This window comes from Ictalurus punctatus, chromosome 1, assembly GCF_001660625.3.
Source record: "Ictalurus punctatus breed USDA103 chromosome 1, Coco_2.0, whole genome shotgun sequence".
Taxonomy (NCBI): Eukaryota; Metazoa; Chordata; class Actinopteri; order Siluriformes; family Ictaluridae; genus Ictalurus; species Ictalurus punctatus.
Window position 1 is genome coordinate 14262621 of NC_030416.2, and position 18863 is coordinate 14281483.

The 18863-nt window shown below is 38.3% G+C and overlaps 1 protein-coding gene across 2 annotated transcripts in view; it reads right to left on the reverse strand.

The window, feature by feature from the left end:
- The window catches only part of chn2 (chimerin 2), a 46903-nt gene that overhangs the window by 11373 nt on the left and 16667 nt on the right, over positions 1-18863 (reverse strand). For both annotated transcript variants that reach the window (XM_017471463.3, XM_017471473.3), the window contains 4 exons: positions 14811-14866; positions 14409-14440; positions 12212-12325; positions 9423-9693 (listed from right to left, as the gene is read on the reverse strand). In XM_017471463.3, the coding sequence (XP_017326952.1) occupies positions 9423-9693; positions 12212-12325; positions 14409-14440; positions 14811-14866 (473 nt within the window). The remainder of the gene's footprint in view (positions 1-9422; positions 9694-12211; positions 12326-14408; positions 14441-14810; positions 14867-18863) is intronic.

Here is an 18863-nt window from a genome sequence, read left to right on the forward strand (position 1 = left end):
TGATGCAGCAGTACACCTTGGATGGGAATATCATTCCATCACAAGACACCATGAACACATAATCACACATTCATTCACACCTATGGGTAATTTACATTAGCCACTCCCCCTACAGGCATGCTTTTGGAATGTGGGAGGAAACTGGAGAGCCCAAAGGAAACCCACACAGACAGTAAATTGAGCTCAGGATTGAAACCTGGAGCTGTGAGTCAGCACTGTGCCACAACAAAAAAAAACTTGCTTATTTTTAAATAGAAGAATATTTGTTCAGTGAGATGACTAAAAAGTGTCTGAGAGATGCGTTCACTGTAAATTGGCCTTAAAGCAGAAAAACAACAAGACTTGCACTTTCTGTCCTTGGGCACATGTCTCTTAATGAACGCGGAGAGAAGAACTGTTTGACACAGTGAGGGACAAAGGGGACAAAGAGGGAAAATCTCTTTTCAGAGATTACTCCATTCTCTCTAGTCAATATACAGGGACAAATCACAGCAGCTGAGTACATGAAGAAAACCAAGGCAATGTTGAATAGAATGAAAATACACAAGTGTTCTATGTTGGACCACAGAGATACAGAAAACCAGCAGATAACTAACAATATAGTAACAGTGTAGCTTAGAAATCCAGTATGCCTTTATCATCTCTAAAGTTCTTGCGTGAAAGTCAGAAAATATGCAATCAATGCCTCTTTATATGTAAGGATCTGTACAAATAGTAAAATGCTCAAAGATACCATACACCTATTATACAAGCTATCACTGTAAATAATATCATACAGTCTCAACAAGTAAATGTGTTCTTTATAACATACTAAATATCATGCTTTGAGGACATAAGCCTAGCAGATCCTGTGTATGAACAGTATACAGTGGGGGGAAATAAGTATTGAATGTGTCAACATTTTTTCCAGTAATATATTTCCAATGAGGTTATTCACATGAAATTTTCACCAGACTTTGGTATTAACTCAAGAATCATAAAGAATTCACAACAACAAGTCCATAAATAAAGTTATGTGTAATAAAGTGGAATGACACAGAAAAAAAAAGTATACTGACTGAAAATTTCATGTGAATAGCCTCAGTGGAAATATATTTACTGAAAAAACTGTTGACGCATCCAATACTTATTTCCCCCCACTGTATACTATTCATAAATGGGATCTGCTAGGCTTATGTCCTAGCAGACTAGACCCACTGCATAGGCTTAAGATTGCTTTAACCGGGAACTCATGTACTATGTTAAATAAAAGAATAAACATTTTCATATTTTCAGACCGAGATCTCATGGATCTGTCATTTAAAGATTATGTACAATTTAAACAGACATACACATTTTTCAAAACAAGAAAGCACCAGCAGGACTCATTTAAACTGTCTGCAGGCTGTGGGGAAATCATACACTGCAGCAAGAGCCCAGGTTCTGTGAAATCCCTCATCCATCAATTCAAGTAATTAATCAACCACTCAGAAATGCAGAGGTCATAAATTAACCTCATCTTGTTCGAAATTTGGCAGACACATTACATGAGCAATTACAGGGCCAGAATATGGACAAGCATGTGAAGTTACCTGAAAGTAGAACTAGTGGCTAGACAGGTAGAGCAAGTCAATGAGTCAAGAAAATTAGCATGGATTCACCTCAGTGGGTTAAAAGTTGTACTTCCTTTGTGTGTGCAGGATTTCCGTTTGAGTGCTTATGTGCCTTAGTCAGTGCTGGCTATTATGATCAAGTCAGTAAAAATTGTATGTGGTACTACAAAACTAGCAACACTGCTAGTTAGATAGTTTTGTTTAATCAACATACATAGCTGATGTTGGCTAGCAAGCTAGCTAATGGTTAGAACAGAGTATATACTGTACATAAAACATTATTACTATCCAAGTTATTTCATCTGTCATTTATGTTTCATTTAAATAACTAGTTAATGTTTCTAGCAGTGATCAATACAGCCATTTGCATAAGTTGCATGCATTTTGTGTGTTGATCCTGACAAGTCCTCGCCTCAGGGTTTTGGAACACTGCAACCCCACCACTTCACTGGAATTGGACAATGTTGCCGCATGACTTCAATTCAATGAGATTCCTCTTTTTTTTTTTTTTTTAGATCATAAAGCACTTAACATTCATGTTCACCTCTGGTGCATGGTTTAGTGAAACACTGCCGTGCTTATGTATCCGCCTCTCTGAGATCTCCCTGCGTGACAGTTGTAGAAAATTAATCAGCAACTTCAGAGCAATCAAGATCATAAATGCATTAGCACTGTAGTAAAAGCTACATTTAAAAATATGTCAAGTATATATATATAGTATCTCACAAAAGTGAAGTGAGTACACCCCTCACATTTCTGTAAATATTTGATTATATCTTTTCATGTGACAACACCGAAGAAATCACACTTTGCTACAATGTAAAGTAGCGAGTGTACAGCTTGTATAACAGTGTAAATTTGCTGTCCCCTCAAAATAACTCAACACACAGCCATTAATGTCTAAACCGCTGGCAACAAAAGTGAGTACACCCCTAAGTGAAAATGTCCAAATTGGGACCAAAGTGTCAATATTTTGTGTGGCCACCATTATTTCCCAGCACTGCCTTAACCCTCTTGGGCATGGAGTACACCAGAGTCCTCTTCCACTCCTCCATGACAACATCATGGAGCTGGTGGATGTTAGAGAACTTGTGCTCCTCCATCTTCCATTTGAGGATGCCCCACAGATGCTCAATAGGGTTTAGGTCTGGAGACATGCTTGGCCAGTCCATCACCTTCACCCTCAGCTTCTTTAGCAAGGCAGTGGTCGTCTTGGAGGTGTGTTTGGGGTCGTTATCATGCTGGAATACATGTTGGGATCATGCTCTGCTTCAGTATGTCACAGTACATGTTGGCATTCATGGTTCCCTCAATGAACTGTAGCTCCCCAGTTCCGGCAGAACTCATGCAGCCCCAGACCATGACACTCCCACCACCATGCTTGACTGTAGGCAAGTCACACTTGTCTTTGTACTCCTCACCTGGTTACCACCACACACGCTTGATACCATCTGAACCAAATAAGTTTATCTTGGTCTCATCAGACCACAGGACATGGTTCCAGTAATCCATGTCCTTAGTCTGCTTGTCTTCAGCAAACTGTTTGCGGGATTTCTTGTGCATCAACTTTAGAAGAGGCTTCCTTCTGGGATGATAGCATTGCAGACCAATTTGATGCAGTGTGCATATGGTCTGAGCACTGACAAACTGACCCCCCACCCCTTCAACCTCTGCAGCAATGCTGGCAGCACTCATACGTCTATTTCCCAAAGACAACCTCTGGATATGACGCTGACCATGTGCATTCAACTTATTTGGTCGACCATGTTGAGGCCTGTTCTGAGTGGAACCTGTCCTGTTAAACCGCTGTATGGTCTTGGCTACTGTGCTGCAGCTCAGTGTCAGAGTCTTGGAAATCTTCTTATAGCCTAGACCATGTTTATGTAGAGCAACAATTCTTTTTTCAGATCCCCAGAGAGTTCTTTGCATGAGGTGCCATGTTTGATCTTCCAGTGACCAGTATGAGGGAGTGTGAGAGCGATGACACCAAATTTAACACACCTGAGACCTTGCAACACTAACAAGTCACATGACACCGGGGAGAGAAAATGGCTAATTGTGCCCAATTTGGACATTTTCACTTAGGGGTGTATTCACTTTTGTTGCCAGCGGTTTAGACATTAATGGCTGTGTGTTGAGTTATTTTGAGGGGACAGAAAATTTACACTGTTACACAAGCTGTACACTCACTACTTTACATTGTAGCAAAGTGTCATTTCTTCAGTGTTGTTACATGAAAAGGTATAATCAAATATTTACAGAAATGTGAGGGGTGTACTCACTTTTGTGAGATACTGTATGTATATTATATATATATACTATATATATATACTCTGCTCTCATGGATATCAAACAATTGCAAACAAAACACAGGTTTATACAAAAATATCTTTGTTAAATACAGGTGTACAACAGTTATTGGCACCCATTTAGTCATTTTTTAGTCACTTTGTGCTATCTCCCTTGCCAAGATAACAGCTCTACAGCTCTGAGTCTTTTCCTATAATACCTAATGAGATTGGAGAATACATGGAAAGGGATAATAATTGTTGCACACCTAGATATATTTTTTGGATAAAGCTGTGTTGTGTTTGCAGTTGTTTGATATCCATGAGAGCAGAGTATTTTTGTGAATTTTTTTAACAAACGATCAAAAGGTTAAACAATAAAACAATTTTTCACAGCCTTCTTTGCTCATATTTATCAAGGGTGCCAATATTAGTGGAGGGCACTGTATAGAATACCACTACATTAGCTACTCTCACTGATACCGTGTTGTATACTACGTATGCTGTAGTCATGTAACTACATGTTCTGAAGTTAGAACCACAGCACTTGCATTTGGATTGAATTTCTTTACTTCAGGCCTCTTTACTCAAAGAATCCAGGGCAGAGGAGAAATGTTTTATTCATCAGGCTTAAGGAAATGCTCTAGAACTGTGTGAGGAGATTAAAGTGTTGGGTAAACAGCAAACTCACAGATTATTCCCGGCCTTGCTGCAATTCAGAAGGGAGGAATTTCATTTGAATTTCTCATTTCTCATAGCCAGAGGATGCGAAGAAGCTGTATTGTACTACTGCAAACAAGATCCAATTTAGCTGCAACAGCATCAACAGGAAAACCACTTTTATAGGAATACCTGTACATCTGCATATTTATGGACTCATCCAATCAGCCAAATATGTGGCAGAGGTGCAGTGTATAAAATCATGCAGATACTTGTCAAGAGCTTGTAATGTACTCATCAAATAATGGGAAAATGTGATCTCAGTGACTTTAATGTTTGCTGGTGCCAGACAGGTTGGTTTGAGTATTTCAGAATCTGCTGATCTCAGGGGATTTCCTCACACAATAGTCTCTAGAGTTTACTCAAAATGGAGCAAAAATCACCATGCTGATTTGATGTCATTTACGGCATTTGGAAGATGCCCTTAACCAGAGCTACTTACATTTATCTCATTTATATATCTGAGCAGCTGAGGGTTAAGGGCCTTGCTCAGGGTACCAACAGTGGCAGCTTGGTGGTGCTGGGGTTTGAACTCATGACCTGACTTCCAATCAGTAGTCTTAACCATGGCAATGTCAACAATAGCTGAAACTCTTGATCTGTGTCTTTATAATTGTATCCACTGCTTCAACATGATTGGCTGTTGGATAACTGCACGAATGAGCAGGTGTACATGTGTTCCTATTAAAGTGGCGGGTGCGCGTACCTGTGAGAACAAATACTTGTAGTTGACCCTTCAGAAGCTGAAGTACAAGTTCATTTTTGTCATACTTCTCAAACAAGATGTGGGCTTGTGTTGTTTATGCCGGTTTTGTTTTCTGGTGATGTGCTCCTCCAGGGAGAAATTGTACTTTATTCTGAAGTAGCCAATCATGCACAGGAAGCATGTGAAAGCCTGTGTCACTGCAGTACTCTCAGCAGAGCTTTTCAAATCCAGCCTGGTTTGTTTGTTTCCTCTCACTCTCTTTCAATAAAACATCACAGTGAAAATAAGTAAGAAATCATGCAATATTCAAATATAAGCAACAAAATAGCATACAACCCACAATGTCCTGAATTCCATCCACAGCTCTAATAAAAAGGGTAACAATGTCTCTCTAAGCAATGACTGCAATGACTACATCTATCACTTTATAGTTGGGTTTATCATACATGTGTCTCCAGAAGCTGTAGACTACAGCTCCTATGATTTTCAGGCTGCAATCCCATCACATGACCGCCAATTAAGATCCTTTCTCTGCTCAAAGTCACCTGATTACTAACGACATTGTCCGAAATCACGTATTACCCTACTACATAGTAAGCGAAAAGCAGTACGCCAGAGGGGTAGGATGTCCGAATTCTCAGTAGGCGAGGAATACCCGGTTGCAGTACTGCTTCTGGTGAGATTTTGCAGTGTACAACTGATGGACACTACGTGAGTCAAAATATCCCATAATTCAACAGGGCTGGTGCGGACACACTCAGAAAAAAAAAAATCGCCAAAAGACAACATGTAGACTCTTTTTAAGTATTAAACCTTGGTTAAACAGGACTTGTTTCACAATAGCTGAATGAATTGTTAAGTTGTTGAAGGTTTAAAGAAGAAAACAGTTGTCACAGAGTTTGAAAGATTTTTTTGTAATCTCTATCATACATTAGCCAGTTAAGCTAACGGTAACGAATTTACCTCAGCCTGTTAACCCCGCTCACATTACATTGCTAATTCAGTTAACTTTCCTGATGTGCATTTTGCCGTTAATGTGGTTGCTTTAATCTGGTGGTCGCTTTAAGATTTTTGTGCTTATGATGACGTCGAAGGTCACATGACAATGCCAATATGGCAGATGTAGTATGTCCGGAATTGTATTCATACTACACATCCATACTGATTACCACGCACTGTTTCAATGGCCGTGCAGTATAGATTGTCATAGTACGCGATTTCGGACACAGCCACTCACTTGTTTGCAATCACATTTGCATCTTCAAATAATACAGTGTTACTTTGTAAAGTGTCACTTCAGACCACTCCAAGCCGTAGTTCTCTGCCTGGTTTGATTTATGTTTTGACCATAGCCCGATTACTGAACCTCTTTGTTTGTCTTTACGTTGCTTTTAATAAAACCAGAAAACCTGCACTTGAATCTGCACTTCTAACTGGCACCAATAAATTACAGATATTATTAAACACCTTTATACTGGATAACGAGCCTAACATTTGAATAGTTGGAATGAGTTCATAAAATATATCTATATTTAGGAAGACTGCAGAATTAATTTTGCAATTAACGATTACAATTTTTCATATTATAAAACTTGTATCTTCTATTTGCTGTGCAATGGACTTGATTTGGAACTGAGTATGATCACGTTAAGGTCTCATCTACAAACACAGCACACTAAGTTGTCAGGTTGATTTATTTTTTCTTGCCCCCTAGTGGCTACTAGAAGAATACAGCCACCAAACCAATAAACAACACAGTGCCTAATTAGCAAACTGAACTTAGCGTTAGCTGAAACAGCTTTTTTATGTCATTTTGGAATACATTTTTACAGGCAATCACATATGACATACATTAACTCCAGAATCCATACAAGCATGCAAGTTCCACTTTTTTTTTGATATACATAGCAAAAAAAAGGTAATTTTGGGTCTCATCTGACCATAGCATGATGCCAGTGTAGGTCCAATAATGCCTGGTGAAGTTCAGGTGCTGTAATCTGTGGGATTTCTCATGTGTGCAACATCATATTCTGTCAAAGCCACCAACAGAGAATGAGACCAATTTGAAAAGTATATATATGTTTGCATATAATGTATTTTAAATATTCTTTAGCACAATTATTATAATTAACACAATTATTGAAAAAATTCTTATAAGAATGATTTTTGTTAAAGGAAAGTAGTTTTGTACTGTTTATTGTATACAATAATTTCTGTGATAGCAATTCTGGAACTGAATATACATAAACAAGTGCCACTAAAGTAAAAACTTTCACTAACATATCATATGTAATGTATCTGATTAAATATTCATATGGAAAACTGAGCAAGACTGACAGTTCAGAGATTGTTCACACTCATCTGTCAACGGATCAGTCTGAGAGACTGGAGTTTGAGAGATGATAGAGACAGTGGCGCATTTGCCACCATTATCTTCCATCAGAGCTACTCAGAAGGAACAAGAATATCCTGCCTTCAGGGACACTCCATCACACTCTTTAGTGTAATTATTCAACCACCTTTCAACAAAAAGCTTTGTTCTCCTGGTTTTGTGTATATCTCTACTAAATAGTTTTAGATCTTCAAACAAAATACAACATAAAACAAAGGCAACCTGAGTAAACACACAATACAGTTTTTTATTAATTATTCTTTTAGTGAAGCAAAAAAAAAAAAGTTTTCCAACCTCTATCACCCATGTGAGAAACTAACTGCCCCTTAAACTTAAAATCTGGTTGTGCCACCTTTAGCAGCAATAACTGCATCCAAACACTTCCAATAACCAGAGATCAGTTTTCCACTTACTTGTAGGACAAAGACTTACTCCTATGCTTTGGATCATTGTCTTGCTACATAATCCAGTTGCGCTTGAGTTTCAACTTATGGACTGAAGATCGGACATTCTCCTTTAGGATTTTCTGGTAGAGAGCAGAATTCATGTTTCCCTCAATTACTGCAAGTTGCCCAGACCCCGAAGCAGCAAAGCATCCCCACACCATCACACTTCCACCACCATGCTTGACCGTATATTTTATGTTATATTCGTGGAATTCCATGTTTGGTTTACGCCAGATGTAACAGGACCCCTGTCTTCCAAACAGTTCCACTTTCGACTAATCAATCCACAGAACATTCTCCCAAAAGGTTTGAAGATCATCAAGGTGTGTTTTGGTAAAGACAAGCCTTAATGTTCTTCTGGGTTAGCAGTGGTTTTCACCTCACCACTCTTCCATGGATGCCATTTTTCCGCAGTGTCTTTTTGATAGTGGAGTCATGAACAGTGACCTTTATTGATGCAAGAGAGGCCTGTAGGTCCTTTGATGTTATCCTTGGCTCTTTTGTGACTTCCTGGATGAGTCCTTGCTGTGCTCTTGGAGGAATTGTGGAAGGTGGGCCACTTCTGGGAAGGTTCAGTACTGTACCGAGTTTTTCCATTTGGAGATAACGTGGAGATAATGGCTCAGTGTGGTTCTTTGGAGTGCCAGAGCCTTTGAAATAGCTTTGTAACCCTTCCCAGACTGATGTATTTCAATTACCTTCTTCCTAATCAATTTCTGGAATTTCTTTGCCATATTGTGTTACTGGGTAAGACCTTTTAACCAACTTCATGCTGGTGAAAAAGTTAAGAGTTGATTTGATTGTACAGGGTTTGCACTAATCAGGCCTGGTTGTGTCTAGTCCAGCTGAACCCCATTATCAATGCAGTTTCATAAATTTGGGGAATTAGTAACTATGGGGGGAAATGCATTTTCACACAGGCCCAGTTAGTATTAGATAACTTTATTGCTTCAATATATAACATTATCATTTAAAAACTGTATTTTTTGTGTTTACTCAGGTTGCCTTTGTTTTATATAAGATTTTGTTTTAATTTCTGAAACAATTTAATAAGAGATGTACACAAAAACAGAAGAAATCAGGATGGCGCAAATACTTTTTCACAGCACTGTATGATTTTTGTCCTTATAATAAATTTACTTGAATTAATGGCTACATTTCTCATATTTTAGTGTGAGCTAATTAATCACATTTTTTCATAAACTTTTCACTCATTTTTACTAAAAGTGCCAAGAATTCTTGAGCTGACTGTACATACAGTGACAGGAAGCTTCTCACCTTGTCATCCTGTTGGAAGGTGACTTTCTTGGGCTCAGATCGAGCTCGGCTCAGGCGCTGGCTCATCTTGTCCCTCAATAATGCCGTATAGCCCAGATGCTGGTAGATGGGGTTGGTGGTCATCTTAGCAATGTACTCAGCTGCTTTGGTCTCGATGTAGAGAGTTATGAGGCCGTCTGTGACAAGGTCATGCACAGACTCAAACCGCTTCTCTCCCACAAAGTGTTTGCCATCATAGAAGAGCCTGTAGTTTAGAGTCTGGCCTCCAAACCTGAGACAGAGAGGAAGAAAAGGGGTGGATGAATTTGCGAAAATGAAAAAAAATATATATATATATATATATATTTATGGTAAATGCAGTTATTATGTACAGTACTTTGTTTTTCTGTACTGATACAAGAACAAAAAACTCTCAGTTGAAAATGCCTATAAAGTCCAAGTGCAGTTGTTGGTGCGGTAATCACTGTCACACAATCACAGTCACACAAAAGACACATTTTGTAGAGTGTGTTCATGAAGTGCAACAAACCAGAACTACTTTGTGCTGTATCGCTTTGCGCTGATCGCTTTGGATCATTGTCTTGCTACATAATCCAGCTGTGCTTGAGTGTCAAAGTTACGGACTGAAGATCAGACATTCTCCTTTAGGATTTTCTGGTAGAGAGCAGAATTCATGTTTCTCTCAGTTATTGCAAGTTGCCCAGGCCCTGAAGCAGCAAAGCATCCCCACACCATCACACCTCCACCACCATGCTTGACTGTAGGTATGTTCTTTTTGTGGAATTTGGTGTTTGGTTTACACCTGATGAAACGGGATGTAACGGGATGTAACGGGACCCTTGTCTTCCAAACAGTTCCATTTTCGACTCATCAATCCACAGAACATTCTCCGAAAAGTTTTGAGGATCATCAAGGTGTGTTTTGGCAAAATTCAGACAAGCCATAATGTTCTTCTGGGTTAGCAGTGGTTTTCACCTCGCCACTCTTCCATGGATGCCATTTTTGCGCAGTGTCTTTCTGATAGTGGAGTCATGAACAGTGACCTTTATTAATGCAAGAGAGGCCTGTAGGTCCTTTGATGTTATCCTTAGTTCTTTTGTGACTTCCTGGATGAGTCCTTGCTGTGCTCTTGGGGGACTTTTGGATGGTCGGCCACTTCTGTTAAGGTTCACTACTCTACAGAGGTTTCCCATTTGGAGATAATGGCTCTCACTGTGGTTGTTTCGAGTCCCAGAGTCTTTGAAATAGCTTTGTAACCCTATCCAGACAAATGTATTGTAATCAACTTCTTCCTCATCATTTCTGGAATTTCTTTCAATTCTGGCATATTGTGTTACTGGGTAACACTTTTAACCAACTTGCTGGTGAAAAAGTTCTATTTAAGTGTTGATTTGATTGAACAGGGTTTGCAGTAATCAGGCCTGGTTGTGTCTAGTCCAGCTGAACACCATTATCAATGCAGTTTCATAGATTTGGGGAATTAGTCACTATGGGGGCAAATACATTTTCACACAGGCCCAGTTGGTATTGGATAACTTTTTTGATTCAGTAGAAAACATTATCACTTAAAAACTGTACTTTATGATTACACAGGTTGTCTTTGTTTTATCTTAGATTTTGTTTTAATTTCTGAAACAATTTAGTTAGAGATATACACAAAAACAGAAGAAATCAGTAAATACTTTTTCACAGCACTGTATACTGAATATCAGCATGGCTGTGATTCAACTGTAGGAATGGGGTATACAGCTAAAATAACTCAAGAAATCCTTGCATGGCCAAGCCAATCTCCAGTGAACATTTTAGGGAGGATTTTAGAATTGTAATTCCATCCAAGGGACCCTCGTAACCTTGGGGAATTTGGCAAGAGGAATGAGCCAAAATTGAACCACAAACGATGCAAAAATCTAATTACTTCTTACTGTAGAGGTCTCATAGCTGTAATTGCCAACAACAGCTTTGCAACAAAGTACTGATGTTAATTTGTGGTGTCTGAATACTTTTTTCCCCTCTATCAACTTCATTTTTTAAACATATCTTCTATGTCTAATCACAAAAGGTACGATTATAAGATCTTTAATGACTATGAATATATATACTTTTTGGATTATATTTCAAGTACAAAGTCAAAAGATATTTGGCCTAATTTATAATTTGTGTAAACCTAGTTTGTAAATCAAACTAAGAATTTTCACCTGATTTTTCCAAAACGTTGAATTTCTTTGTAATTGCATGTGTATGTTGAGGGCTGGAAACAGGAAATGACCATTAAATGGTGTAAGAAATGAAAAGGCAGAAAGACAGCATTTCTTTTGTTATAATTGGATGACTAGTTTTATTTGTCTTAATGTGTTGGCATTTGACATGTTTTTTAATTAATTCCAATAATATAAAATGACTGAGCTTCACAAAATTGTCGTCCCTGACCTAATGAACTAGCCTGAGGATGTGTTTTTGATAGGGACTCCAAAGCAGATGGAAGTTGCACTTTATAACGGTATCTGCTAAATGCTGTAAATGTACAAAACAAGCAATTTAAACTTGACAGTATATTCCATATATAAAACTTCAGTAACCCATGCAAATGATGTAATGTGAAGTTGACCAAATACACAATTTACACACACTCAAGAGCACAAGTAGGATATATACATTTACTTTTCCCAAAAATCATTGGATTTAATGCATACCAAATTTCTTGTGTAAATGTGGGTGTATATATGTGGTGTCTCAATGAAAATATGTCTTTGTGTACATCTGTTCAAGGGTGTGTATGTGTGAGCACATACCTTAATGCGAGTGTAAAAGTTCCTGGCTGCCGTTGGCTCTCTCTGATGAGGTAAGCCCCCTCAGCTCCATCAAGAAACTCATCTGCCTGCTCTCTAGAGATCAGCCCATGGAACCTGCACCGAGAACCAACCCAAACACAATCACATTTCCTTACACACAAATACACTCACTCGATCACACACACTTGCTACACACTTGTTTCATTTGGGTGAAGAGCAGTTCTTGTGGAACAGTTACTATTGTTGCCTGGGACACTGAGTGGATCAGTACAGAGAAGACATTTTCACTCACTGACTGAATGTTTCACATGCGATGCACATGTGCGAGTCACTCAGAATGTACAAATACTATTCATTAATAAACTCCGACAGTAGAGGTTCTGCTACCATCTTTCCCAAGCTGTATTCATATCATATCATAACATATCTGATGCTTACAGGCGGCTCAGATATAGTCTGGATTGCTTTTTATAAATTGCACTATATATAAAGAAGCATGCTGTGTTTCCTATGGCAACAGTATGATTGTCTAAGTGCACAAACCTTAATTCACACCTCACGCAAAATACGGTCGGAAACAATACAGGTCACTGATGTGACACAGTGGGAGAGTATACAAGGTGCACATTTGTGTTTATTCTGGTTTCCTCTGTTGGTATAATGAGTACCTTTAAAATAAAATAAAAAACCTGTGCTCTGTAACTACAGTTCACACAATAATCACACTGTTGTACACTGAAACGTTAAACTTTTTCACATCATACATTCCCATCTGAAACGATTGGAAACGCAAGGCCAGTTCATTTGTTTTCACTGTAGACTGAAGCCATTTGGGTTTGAGATCAAAAGACGAATATGAGAAGAGAGTTTAAGAATTCAGCTTTTATTTCCTGGTGGTTATATATAGATGTGTTAAACAACATTGAACTTAACACATTTTGTATCAGCCCACTCAATTTGTAGGTAAGCAAAAATACTGGAACATGTGACTGACAGGTATTTCTTGTTACCCAGGTATGTCCTTTTAGAACATGAACACCGCTCTGAACATCTAATTTTGGTTTCAGCCTGCAGTTTCAACTGTGAAGACTGCATTTGTTGCTAAAAAGGATAAGCCAACATGAAGATCTGAGAGCTGTCTATGGGAGAAACACAAAGCCATTTTGAAGCTGAGAAAAGAGGGAACATCAATCAGAGGCATTGCATAAACATACAACAATTTGGAATGTCCTGAAAATGCGTGGCATCAGTGAAATGTGTGAAATCAGTGAAAATCAGATAAGAGCCGTCACACTTCAATAAAAAGTGCTGATATTCTACCCTGCAGACATTCACGTTAAAGACACTGTTGAAGGCGTTAGACCTGAGTGTAATTCATCCATCCATCCATCCATCTTTTGATCTCAAACCCGAATGGCTTTGGTGAATAGAACAAACAAATGAATTGGCCTTGAAGTTTCTTCGAGAACTGTATGCATTAGGAACTGAAAGTTTGTGATCTGATTTAAAATCTATAAAGTTTATGTGAATGTGAAAATGAAACAGACGTGGCATGCAGGACAATTGGGGTTGTGTTTTTACGCATGAAACTCTCACAGAACTGGTGTGTACAGAAACTATTTGTGGTTAAGATGCAATCTATTCTGTGAGATTGACCTTTAATCGGCTTTTAGCTGTTCTATCATTAGTAATCAGTGAACTTTTTTCTCGTTAATTCCCCAGGACCTCTGCATTTGCCTGATAGTAAGTTTGACCCCTATCCTGTTGCATTCTGTGATTGTAAGTTATGAGCTGGTAGATTTTAATACATATTTTTAATATATTATCCAAGTCTCAGCACTTATGACAACTAACTAACTAAAAGACAATTTTTTAGATGACCAAAAAAGCTTGTAAAACACAATATATCCAATTGAACATGGTTTTTTCAATTACGTGCCGAACTAATTTGTGATCAAAATGTGAAAGAGAATCTCATAATACTAAAATCATGGCATCTTCGTCAGCCCCCGCTCTCTCTCTCTCTCTCTCTCTCTTTCTCTCTCTGTCTTATTCATATTTCCTCATATTAACACCCACATATTCAGACTCTTGCAAGACATCAATTTCCACTTATAGCAGACGTGTCTCACCCGCACTCTGCATGTCAGTCTGGGAAAGAGATAAGGAAGTAAAAATAATAAAACGACACACTCACTCTCGGCCATAGTACTTGGGCCTGCTCTTGATCTGGGAAAAAAAAAAAAAAAAAAACAGACAGAAAGAGAAAAGCTGAACTGGTGAAGTCAAACAGGTTTCTAACTCCCAATAAACACTTTCCTAAATCTCATCTTGCATAGGCATGTCTCTACAAATCCATCTTATGCTCAGTAACGGCTTCATATGAAAGACTGGGCGCACAGTAACCACGGATATTAATTATATCCAGTAACATCCACTATATCATTACAGTTATTGAGTAAATCTAGTTCATATATACAATACTGACATAAGAATGAAGTGTCTACTGATGAACATAGTTATTTATGGATTATAAACGCCATAAACTATTATACAGGTTGGATTTCATGATTTATGAACATCACTATACTTTACTGACCTCCTGTGGACATGTTATTCTCTTTGGTCTGGGCGCCTCCTGCTGTAACTGGTACACTATGACACACACACACACACACACACACACACACACACACACACACACACACACACACACACACATTTAGTTTCTAAATATAACTGTAAGATTAAGTTATTGGACATTTCTGTCATTCTAAAAATGTCAGTTAAGAGACATTACACTTCAATAGAAAGTGCGGATATTCTACCATGCATTCATGTTGAAGATAGTGTTGAAGGCGTTAGGCCTGTGTGTTACGATTTTAATCATCATCTTTACACAATATTACATTGTCACAATATCCAGTGATCTTTACCTCAATTATATTACCAGACCTGCCAACCTTTTAGCTCTGCAATTTAACATCCAAGTATGCCTCTATGCATTATAGGTCAAAAACGAATGAGAAGAGGAGTCTTTTTCTCCCAGATAAATGGGAGATTAAGCAGTCAACACACTAATCTGGAATAATTTGCGCAAATGTTTTGAACTCGATGATATTAACCGACACCACATGGAAGCCTCGCCCATTTCCCCACATCACTCATGCTCTTGAATGTACTCGATGCCTCGATGTACATCACACAATCACTCATGCTCTTGAATGTACTTGATGTATGATGCCTTTGCTTTCTGGCAAGGTAAATGGAGAAGAACATCAATTAACTATATTTATTAGGGATGCCACTGAAAATGGTCCTTTCGTTTTTTGGCTGAAAGAAAAAAAAAAGGACAAAATGTTCACCTAAACAGATTATAACCCCAATTCCGAAAAAGTTGGGACAGTATGGAAAATGCAAAAAAAAAACTAACAAAGAGTCATTTGAAAATTCAGTACACCCTGTACTATATTGAAAACACATTATTAACACATTATTTGATGTTTTACTTTGTGAATTTAATTGATTTTTGAAAATATACACTCATTTCAAATCTGATGACTGCAACACACTCCAAAAACGTTGGGACAGTCGCCTGTTTATCACTGTGTAACATCAGCTTTTTTTTTAATAACACTTTGTTTGGTGCTGAAGACACCAGTTGGTTAAATTTAGCAAGCGTAATTTTCCCCGATTCATCCATTATGCATTTCTTCAGCTGGGCAACTGTACAGGTCCTTCGTTGCCTTATTTTGCACTTCATAATGTGCCGCACATTCTCAATGGGAGACAGGTCAGGACTGCAGGCAGGCCATGCCAGCACCTGCACTCTCTGCTTACGCAACCATGCGCTTGTAATCCGGGCAGAATGTGGTTTGGTGTTGTCCTGTTCTGGATGGCAGCATATGTTGCTCCAAAATGTGTACATATCTTTCTGCATTAATGATGTCCTCACAGATGTGCAAATTACCCATGTCATGGGCACTGACACACCCCCATACCATGACAGACGCTGCCTTCTGGACCTGACTCTGATAACAGCTTGGATGGTCCTTTTCCTCTTTGGCTTTTTTGTCCAAAAACTATTTGAAATGTTGACTCCTCTGACCACAAAACACGATTCCACTGTGGTACTGTCCATCTCAGATGAGACCGAGCCCAGAGCAGTGGGCGGTGCTTCTGGACAGTGCTGATGTATGGATTCTGCTTTGCATAGTAAAGCCTTAACTTGGATCTGTGGATGCAGTGGGGAATGGCATTGACTGACAAAGTTTTACCAAAGTATTCCCGAGCCCATGTCAGGATATCAATTACAGACGCATGACTGTTTTTAAGACAGTGACGTCTGAGGGATCGGAGATCACGCGTATTCAGAAGTGGTTTTCAGCCTTGCCCTTTACGCACCGAGATTTGACCGGATTCCTTGAACCTTTTAATTATATTGTGCATTGTAGAAGGTGAAATGCCACAAATCCTACTGATTTGTCTTTGGGGAATGTTGTTCTCAAAGTGTTGATTATTCGCTGACGCATCTGTTGGCAGATTGGCGAGCCTCGACCCGTCCTTGCTCTTGAAGGACTAGGCTTTTTTGGAGACTCCTTATATACTATGATTAGATGATTGCTTCACCTGTTTCACATCACCTTCTTATTTCAACTTGTCACATCGCCATTAGTCCTAAATTGCCCCTGTCCCAACTTTTTTGGAACGTGTTGCATGCATCAATTTCAAAATAAACATTTACCTTAAAAAAAAACTGTGCAATTGATTAGGTAGAACATCAAATACCTTGTCTTTACATGTTTTTTTGGTTAAATACAAGTCAAAGTACATTTACAAATCACTCCTCTTTGTTTTCATTAACATTTTCCATACTGTCCCAACTTTTTCAGAATAGGCATACAACAAAGTGTCAAATCTAACATTTTACAAATAATGTTAATGGTGATTATAATTAGAAAGTGATAAAATACACAGGGATTATTTTTGTTTGTTTTTTTTTCTCACCTGTGACACATTCAGCAGCAGCATCAACAGTGAAAATGTCAGATATTTAGACATTAGACAACCATTTTGTAAAAGGGTGATAAATTGAAAACTACTGTTTTTCAGGGCTTTTTTTTTTTTTTTTTTTTTTTTTTTTTTTACTGTTTAATGAACATTACTGCAGAATCACCTAGATAGCCACCATATATTTTAACAACTTCTGCGGGCAGAACGCAGTTCCCGACTGTAATATTATTATGCACACCCTACTCACCCTAAACTTGACATGGTGGAAATGCTCATTTCCTGTCATTTTCAGATACTGTTTCATCTTTAAAATTAAATCATTTATTGTCATTAAAAAAAAAAAAAAGTCGGTAGTAAACATGTCTAGAATGCTTACAAATATTTGTCCTATTTTCTGCAACCCAATAGTTACTTGCACTTTTAGCGTGCACTGCATCTTACTGTCCAGTAACTGTGTTGTCGTTCTGCTTTTTCCTTTTAATTCACCACTAAGTGCAATGTTTATACCGGGAACAGTGTACGATTTCACAATGCCAGTAGTCTATCCATTGCAGTCTCTCTCCCTCTAACACAAAAGACTATAAATCACAATGGATTATATGAGAGTGATTATTTCAGTGCAGAATGCCTTCAGCCACAAGCAGCACATTTATTTATTAATCCTCCTTGCTGGAACTCAGAGGTAGACCAGCATATGCTGTCGGCACAACAAGGCAAGCAAATGGAGATGGATTATGCATGTGCACTTGGGCATGCTGGTAAAATCACTAAAAAATGAACTGCACTAGAGACGTTGATGGATCAGGGCTAACAATGAGTCAATCGCAGAACAGAGCATATCGATGTTTCAGGTTAAGAAGTTACCATTTCTTTTCTCGGTCTAATTATAAAATAATTGTTAACTTAACTATTAAAGGTTAACACCAGTTAATGATCAACGTTGGAACAAAACTTCCGTAGTTATAGATCACATATTATAAAATTTCAGGTGTTTTCAAGTGAGTATATCTATTATATTTCTCCAGTTGCTTATTAAGAGAAACATCATCTGTTTTGGCATTTATGTATAGTTTTATTTGATTTTTTGTTAAAATTATATTTCGTATATGCTTATGTGTGTACTTATATTTATTTTCACTCATCTTTTATTTTATCCTGTGCATTCTAGTACATTACTTTTTAACATTTCATTTTTACTACTTTATTGTACAACACTGAGCTAGCACATGTATTTAAAGTGCACTATAAAAAAGTTTATTATATTATTATTACTGTTAAGTAACAGTGGCACATAAGAGCAGCCTGACTGTATGGACTGATCAGGATGTAAAAATAGCAGCAGATGCCCCGGGGCACTTGAGGGTGATATGGGCTAGAAGTGTCCTTGATGACTTCATTAGAGAAACAGGCTCTCCTGGACAGCAACGTGGTCTTCAGGACCTGTGGCAGATTTTCCATGTGGGGTGCAGGAAGGCATCCGACTGTGTGTTTTTGTCAGGGACACTAAGGACGAGCAGTGAAGCCTGGACAACATCCAGTAAACATGGTACGGACATGGCCAAGTCAGAGTGTGGCGCGGAGATGCACACACACTACCATAATGGACTCAAAAGAAGACAGAAGAGCATGTTCAATGCAC